This window comes from Melanotaenia boesemani, chromosome 16 (assembly GCF_017639745.1).
Source record: "Melanotaenia boesemani isolate fMelBoe1 chromosome 16, fMelBoe1.pri, whole genome shotgun sequence".
NCBI lineage: Eukaryota > Metazoa > Chordata > Actinopteri > Atheriniformes > Melanotaeniidae > Melanotaenia > Melanotaenia boesemani.
Window position 1 is genome coordinate 15,831,585 of NC_055697.1, and position 8,830 is coordinate 15,840,414.

The 8,830-nt window shown below is 35.6% G+C and overlaps 1 protein-coding gene across 3 annotated transcripts in view; it reads right to left on the reverse strand.

Moving 5' to 3' along the window:
- LOC121655172 (peroxisomal N(1)-acetyl-spermine/spermidine oxidase-like) overlaps positions 1–8,830 on the reverse strand; it is a 13,069-nt gene continuing 4,239 nt past the window's right edge. Inside the window, exons 1-10 of one of the 3 annotated variants that reach the window (XM_042009637.1) lie at positions 7,701–8,002; positions 6,831–7,007; positions 6,531–6,661; positions 6,229–6,416; positions 4,188–4,369; positions 2,794–2,963; positions 2,442–2,527; positions 2,217–2,329; positions 1,381–1,535; positions 1–1,268 (exon numbers count right to left, since the gene is read on the reverse strand). In XM_042009637.1, coding sequence (XP_041865571.1) covers positions 1,110–1,268; positions 1,381–1,535; positions 2,217–2,329; positions 2,442–2,527; positions 2,794–2,963; positions 4,188–4,369; positions 6,229–6,416; positions 6,531–6,661; positions 6,831–7,007; positions 7,701–7,872 — 1,533 coding nt within the window. In that variant the 5' untranslated portion in view covers positions 7,873–8,002 and the 3' untranslated portion in view covers positions 1–1,109. Of the gene's footprint in view, positions 1,269–1,380; positions 1,536–2,216; positions 2,330–2,441; positions 2,528–2,793; positions 2,964–4,187; positions 4,370–6,228; positions 6,417–6,530; positions 6,662–6,830; positions 7,008–7,700; positions 8,003–8,830 lie in introns of those variants that run through there. The other 2 variants (XM_042009638.1, XM_042009639.1) reach the window with 2 other exon arrangements.

Consider the following 8,830-nt stretch of genomic DNA (forward strand, 5'->3'; position numbering starts at 1 on the left):
CACAATTTATTTATTTATTTATAAATAATAAAAGAATTACACAGTAATTACATAGTATTTTTAGTTTTGATTTTAACACCACAAACACAAACATGACAACAAATAAAGTATTTTTTTATTCATTATATATATAATTATAGACAAATGGAAATCTGCTTTGCTGGTTACATTTACATTCTTTGTAATCAGCATGGCATTACAGTAGGGAAAAAAAGAATGTCAATGTTACTTGCAAAATTGTGCCCTAATTGGTCTTCTAATTCATACGATCCATCTACTAGCATTGATTTATGTGCCATTCATGAATTTGACTTATACAGATTATTTGATTAAACCTTGAAAAACTGTTTTTATATCTGATTCTCAGCCAGCAGCAACGTGCGAACAAGTCCTGACTAGTTGACATTTTTGGTTCAAGGACAGTGGAGATTACAGATAGGCAAATTCATACACAATAATTGTGACAATCCTTCTGTTTTGTTTGTCACAGTTACCTGCTTGTTATGCAGTTAATGTAATTGCTTTCTAACCCAATAATCACAGCAGATCCTACCGGTCTGCCGTGAAACAATTCCTTTAAAGCTGCTGATGCACATTCATCCAACTCTCTTCCATCATTAACCTGACAGAACTTATCTGTCCTTATCAGATTGTTTACTGTGCTTTTCCTAACTGCTTTATGAACTTTACCTTGACTTGTCCTTTCTGATGTGTTTAGTTACGCCATTGCTTATGTATGACAACCACAGACCTTACCTTGGCCCATATGTTTTACTGGACAATTACTTCTTTTATGAGCCAACGTATGTACCTGACTCATGTTCCTGTTGGCCCTAAAATGATTCTGTATAGTCCTGCAAGTCATAAATAATTAACAGAACTATCACACTTACAACGGAAAGTTTTTATTCTATGTATTTTCCTATGGATCAATTTGGCACTGATGTTTCCCATGATGCAACTCTTCTAAGGAGAGTGCAAGTGGAGACATGGCTTAATTACAAGTAGCTTTAAGGCTCCAGTTTTAAACTCAGATGAAGAGACTGACCCTTCAGTGCTGCCTGAAGTCATTTAAAGACACTGAACAACAACTGGTGCTGAGCAGCTGTCTATACTTTAACTTTCTGGCCTGACTGGTTTAATAGACTGCCAGAAGAGTGGTGAGAGATGAGTCTGTCAGCTTCTCTCCACCCAGTCTGAAGTGCTCCGTGGACGGTGGAGTAGTAGCAAGGATGAGTTGCCTCTCCAGCAAACAACACCTGCAGAGGCTGAAGTACATGCAATTAATCAATGTCAAATTAAAATATTGATAGGGGTGATACTGTATGTACTGTATGCAAATGTTTTTGTGTGTAAATAAAAACATGTTAATCTATGCACCTGTGACGACTTTCCCTTCACAGGCAAGGGCTCCTTCATGTTCTGAAGATCCTTTGCTGAACAACGTAAAGCTGGGTGGCAGTAGGATCCACACGTCCAGGGATCATTAAACCACCGTGTACACAGGATTCTCTTTGGTGTGATGGTACGGTCTCCTAAACACACACAGTCATGATAATATAAAAACTAACTAGGGCTCAAACCTTTTAGTAAATAATAAAACTACAATATATAAAGTGCAGTGAAAGAGTTGTTGCTTAATCCAGTAAAACCTGCTGCAGGGCCATAAAATTTTGGACTTTGAATCCAGCCCAGCACTTATTTGTTATTTTCTGGACAATGAAGTAAAAGAGAGGAGAATACTAAACCACAAAAATAGACACTATTTATTTTACTAACAGACATATTTAATCCCAATTTAATTTACATCAGTTAGACAATGTAGGTATTTTGTCTAAACTATAAGACATTTAAATACCAGAAATGTATTTCATGAGAACTTTAATGTACTTGTGTACATCTTACAATCCTCTAACAGATTAAGATTAAAGAATGGGTATATAAATTTATTACTGGCACTTGGTTGTTAGAAAAATGTTCCTTTTTTGTTCAGTTCAGTTGATTTGAAACAGTAAAACAGTAAATCTAATGAGACTGTCTAATGTACACTAGTTATAGCTCTTATAATTAAGTTCTAGTGTGATGGTAAGCTGTTTATGATCTGTGAATATTATTTGTGTCAATAAAAAGTAATTATAGATATTATACTGCTCCAGAAATACTGAGTACACCAATGTTTTTGATTTTTTTTCCTTTAGATCAGACATCAGATTCACCTGTGAATGTGTGAATGAGCTCTGTGATGGAACGCCTGATTTCCTCCTCAGGAAGTGTCTCCATGTACTCCGCCTCAAGGCCAGCGATCCAGCCGCAGAGAACATGGCTACCCCTAACAATTTGAAAGTTAAAAAGAAAAAAAGGCCACATGGCTGTTTTGCTTTATCAATAATTGAATTTCTAAAAAAACAAGCAAAATAAATTGTGACTAAAACAATGCTGACTTTTCAGAGGGTTTGATCACAGTGAATGCTGGTATCTTCCTAGTCCAGGATTGGATTTTATCCGACACTTGGTCTGAAATATTTTCCTGATGACAAAGAATATAGAACAAATATTTAATGTTTTTTAAATCTGAGTTTCACCATTAAATAAATTTAAAGAGATTACAAGGTTATTTGCAAATATAGGATTAGCATGGCAACAAATATTATGACTTAAGAAAGTAGTGATGCATGTTAGAATTTTTAACAAAACAAAGTGGTGATACAACCTTTTGTACAGATAAATAAATCTGTACACAGAGAGTAAGTTAATAACTAAATCTGTACTTGTCTTAAAGGTTTTACTACAAACCTCATCTTTCCACACCAAGTAGATGACCTCACAGTCAGCATCCCACCACGGTGATTCAAACTCAACATATATTTTATCACATGTACCAAATCCTAGTTGGTGAATAGAGTCCAGCTTGTGGGTTGGGAGAGGAGGAGAGAACAGGGTTGAGTGGTGCTTCTTGAGGTATCCTGACAAAAACAAAAAGACAATGAAAAAAGTTTAATAACGTTACAAGTGGAGATTTATCAACAAAAATTATTTCCAGGGACTAAAAACCATTCCAGTCCTTGAAGCTCTGTGCTGCCACCACAGGGACCACGGACTTAACAACATGGGTTTACATCCTTTGCAGGTTACAAATTAAATATAAGAAGTTCCTTATATTTGAAAAATGGATCATTGCACTGACCTGACAAGGGTGCAAATGTCAGAATGGTCCCACTGTCAAGAGTTAAGAAAATGACATGGCTATTGAATATCTGGTAGCTGCTAAGTAGCAGCTGTGTATATTAGCAATTTATAATTTGTTGTTCTTTGACTAAAGACATTATAATGCTAAAAATTTTATGGTGACAATAATTAATATGAAAACAAACTATATAAACTGATATTTAAATGCACATTGGATCAGAACTGAGACGTTTGTCTGCAACAATCTGATGTGAACAAAAGATTGTAGGGTGTCAAAGGATCCTTCACATTACAGTCTGTTGGTGAGGTTTAATGACATGTCCTAGAAATTGCAGCCTTTAAAAGAGCCTTCTTTGACTCTAGTAGTTCCTAATGTTCTAGAAACAGCACGAGATTGTACTTTTAAGAGTAACAACACTTTTGGGGTGGGATTTGCTGTCCCGAAGACTTTTGATTAATTGTTTTTCTTTGATCAGTTTCCCCATTTATCTCCCAGTCAGTGTTCAATATAACTTGGAAAGTTCATTACTTATTCTTGTATGCTTGCAGAGATTTCTGTCTGCACCACGGAGCAAAGCTCAATGACCAACAACAGTACTAGCACATGCAAAAGAGCCTATAGCCTAAATTGTACCACACATATCTGACACTGCCTTCAAGTGACAGCAAAACACTATAACTAGTTGACTGAAAAAGTCCCTGGTACTAAAGCACTGCATACTGTCAAAAATCAGCTCTGATAAAGGAAGGGTGACATGATTATGTAAATCAATCACACTGTTAAAAGACTACTACATGGCAGTTATACAATTTTTATGTTAATGTGACAGTAGCTCCTATTTACATATTATCTAGATGTGCTTAAACCATCCTCCCTCCAACAAGCATATCCCTACAAAAAAGTCCCTTCAGCTCCGACAGAAGTCACAGCATCCCATTTGCAATTATGTGGATTCATGTACTTAAATGAAAAACAGTGCAGTGTATGAGTAAAAGTCTACCCAGAGGCACTGTAAGAATAACGTGATCAGCAGCAATCCTCTCCCCATCGTCGCACTCCACAGTTACAGGATTTACTCCGCCCTCTGTGCCGTTCCAGTGGACACAGCGAACAGGTCGATTGTAGGTCACCAAGTCAGGGGGGAGCTCTGACATCAAGTGGCTGATCAAGCCATCATACCCACTGCAGGAAAGAGTACAGATTAGTTGTCTGGCTTCGCCTGCATAGTATGGAAAGCCGTTTTATTCAAAATTAAATAAATAGAAAAATAACTTAATTATTGAATATACATATATATATATATATATACATATATATATATATATATATATATATACATATATATATATATATATATATATATATATATATATAAATATATATATATATATATATATATATATATAAATAAATATATATATATATATATATATATATAAATATATATATATTTTTGGGAGCAACATATAGTGCAGCACCACATTGTGCTGCGCCTATTTCGTGCTTCTGTTTTATTTCGGATCCTTATATTCAAATTAAGGGGCGGGGCACATGGGCAGAGTTTGTTGAGTGACGCTGGTGTGGTCAGACTAGTGTGCCTCTACTACATTCTGTCCACGTCTAGAAGCCCCGCCCCTTAATTTGAATATAAGGATCCGAAATAAAACAGAAGCACGAAATAGGCGCAGCACAATGTGGTGCTGCACTATATGTTGCTCCCAAAAATTATTCCAAAATAAAAGTGTCCTCATGATCACAATTAAATAAATTAATGCATATATATATATATATATATATATATATATATATATATATATATATATATATATATATATTCAATAATTTAGTTATTTTTCTATTTATTTAATTTTGAATAAAACGGCTTTCCATAGCATAGCCCTTCATTAGATTTATGTCCAAATAAATTTACACAGTGTTATAGTAGCTATATAGATGTTTAATAGATTTCAGTTGTCTGACTAATACCTGCTAGTGATGACATGGTGATGATAATTAGTATGTGCTGTGAATTTCAAGTTACTGCTTACTACTTAGAAAACTGCTGAGATGCATGCATGAACAATGTTACCCACAGCCCAACCCTTCAAAGGTTTGGACACACTTAACGATTAGATTTAATGGGTACTGTACATCCCCTAAAAATACTACCCCACTGTAAGTTAGTCAGTTATATCACAAAAATAACATTACAAAAACTTTAAATAGTTTTATGGTGTAATCAGACTGGAATTTGTGTCCACCACCCAGCCCAGGGACCAGTATTCTCTTTGTAGATGGCAGAGTAAAAAGCATAAGAAACAAAACAGCTTTTCCAGCATGGAACTAAAGCACACCAACTAAAAAAAACAAACAAAAAACAACATGCAGTCGGCTATAGTTACATCTGCCAAGGCAGAGGTTATGTTTTCGTTGGCAATCAGGACTTGCATGATCAGAATCTTTGCATAATAAAAAAAAATCAAAGTTTTAAAGTGACATCTAATATTTAATATGGAAAAAACTAATATAGCATAATTTTAAATAGAAACAACTATCATTTTTGAAGGTTCATAAATACATAGATGGGAATTTTAAGATTCTATAGGATATAGAAACAGAATAACTGGTTCAATTCATGCCAAGAACTTCTACTGTATATTTTAGCTCCCCCTTTCCTACCATGTAATCTCCGTCTGTGGTTATTTCTAATAATCGCAAAACTGCCCACAGAGAATAAAAAAATGCAAAGGTAAATTTAATAAATTAATAACTTGTTTTTTTTGTATGATGAAGTAATGTATTAAAATCTTATACTTAACAAAGGGTAACTGAAAGCGTGCTTCTTAAAAAGTTACTGAAATCATAAACTTATTTTTGTGAGTTATTGTCACTCATTTATTAATTATTCCAGGCATACTTACGGCATTGACCTGACCTACTCAGAGTAAAATAACTAAGAAGTCTATTCATCAACCTCTTGATACATTTTCATAATCTTCATTTGTTTTACATGAGTGTGTGTGAGGTGGTGCAGAGCAAACCTTGGGAATGTGCAGTCCACTCCCTTGATACTCTTGTACATAGAATATCCAACCAAATCTATATCATCCATGGTGTGAGTTGCACTGGCGCAGCACTCCACCTTCAACATGGTACTGATGCCAGACAGCAGCAGCTTTTTGGTGGGCTCATCTTTATCTTTCCACTTCTTTAATGCTCGTTTCGGTGCCTAAAAAACACCAAACACTCACTCTGAGCACACAAATGCACACAGACATGGAACTATACTTAAGTTTATCATAAAGAACAAAAACATAATCTTGGCTACTGAAAGAGAATGTACCTTTGATCGGATGTAGTGGCCAACACTGGCTCCTGATCGTTCTTTCTGCTTCCTGAACTGCCAAGTATTATCCAGAACCTCATGAAACAACTCTAAAGCTGGACTCATGGATTCAGCACTCAGCCTCTGACCTGAAGTATACAGTCGTCACAATCACATTTTATCCCCAAAATTCAATAAAAGACTAAAGGGCACATAATGTTGGTCATTACATAGGATAAACATAACACCTTGTGCAAGCAGTCTTATAGCAGTCACTGAAAAGGAAACGTGGTGGGTTGAATTTTTGAGTATGGTCACCTGAACTGCTGAACCAGTTAGGGACCCAGGGAGGATATTCATCAACATCAATGGCTTGGTTTTCTGGGGTAAGGGCCTCTGGACCTAGTAGGCCATAGTCACGAGCCAGACAAAACACAGGGTTTTTCTCAGATGGACCATGAAGATAAGTTGCACCTATTTCGGTAATAATATTACCTGTGGAGAAAAACGAAACAGACTTGCGTATAACTAACTTGTTTAACTACAACAGAAGAGCATATGGCGCATTTATCTTTTGTAAAAATAACTGTGGTTAAGAAATCATGCTTGGCTTTAATGGATTTAATGAAATTCTTTCCCAGTTTCTAGTTGATTTCAGGCCTGCAGTATATTTCTTGATCTTAATTTAAAATATTCACTCAGATATGCAGATCCATAATTGTCTGAATCTTCATTTGGAACCACAATGCTGCATCCTACCAAACACTACAGACGTGGAAACAAAAATTTAGATGTGTTTAGGCGTTTTCAAAAGAGCAACTGACACAGATAAGCAATATGCAGACATTTGCACCGAAATGAAAGTTTTATCCACAAGAGTGCAGTCCAAGGAACAGCTAAGATGCTAGTAGGACCCTCAAGCTCCCAGGACTCCAGTAGAGGACCCGAGCTTGAGATGAACAGCTACCCAGGGAAGATGGGTGGTTGGGTGAGGGAAGTTTGTTAAAGTATACACACACACACACACACACACACACACACACACACACACGTGTATATATATATATATATATATATATATATATATATATATATATATATATATATATATATATATATATATATGAGAACGGTCAAACTCGGTGATCTGTCCTGAATAACTGCAGGCATTTGTGCATGAATGCTCACCAAGTTTGCCTGTCTTGATACGTCCTCCGCTTCTTGAAGTAGCTTCAAGTATACGTACATTATTAAATCCAGCTTTAACGAGCCTGTGCGCCGCTGCTACACCTGATATCCCGCAACCGACTACAACTACGTTTGCGTTCACACTTTGAGCCATAGCTGCATCTAATGACATCGGTCGCGCATTTTTTCACCCCTTTCAGTCACTTAATTTTTTACTTATATGACCATTTCGGCGGTCACAGTCCCCCCCCCCCCCCCTTTATTCCAATGGTAGCTGGTATTAACATACATATAGACCAATATGTTTATGGTGGAGGGTGTTGTGTTAGCAAACAGCTGTACATCACCGCCACCTACTGGACTGGAGTTTTGTAGTGCGAGAATACAGTCTATGGAATAAACGCATTAACAAAGTAGTTAATGAAAACCAAATTACTGAATAATAAGCCAGTCTTTAGGACTGTATTGTAAGGCACTGGGTGAAGGAAAGTTTTGTTTGTACTTACCATGGCACGAAACCTTCAGCACATCCCAAAGATTCTCAGTGGGATTCATGTCTGGACTCTGTGGTGGCCAACAGGGGCGGATTTAGGATTGAAACAGATTCGGGGGCTTAGCCCATGGTGATGGATTTTTTAGCATGTGCTAAAAGAAAAACTGATAGGGCATCTTAACTTTCAAATTCTGACAACCCTAAATCAGACAAAAAGTGTTGGATCACACTAAATAACATGATTTATCAAAGTAAAATTACACAATAAATCAACAATATCACTCACAGACTTGAGACAATATGTTATAATGTTATAGTTTTTCTTGTTAAGTGTAATATGTTAATATATAAAAATACATATATTACTTCCTTGTATACAGTTCTGTGAAAACAAATCCTCTCTGGGACATTGCATTAAGATGGTTTTGAGCCTTGTATATGTATATTTCTATACTTCTATATCTTATCTATCTATCTATCTATCTATCTATCTATCTATCTATCTATCTATCTATCTATCTATCTATCTATCTATCTATCTATCTCTCTCTCTCTCTCTCTCTGTATATATATATATATATATATATATATATATATATATATATATATATATATATATATATATATATATATATAT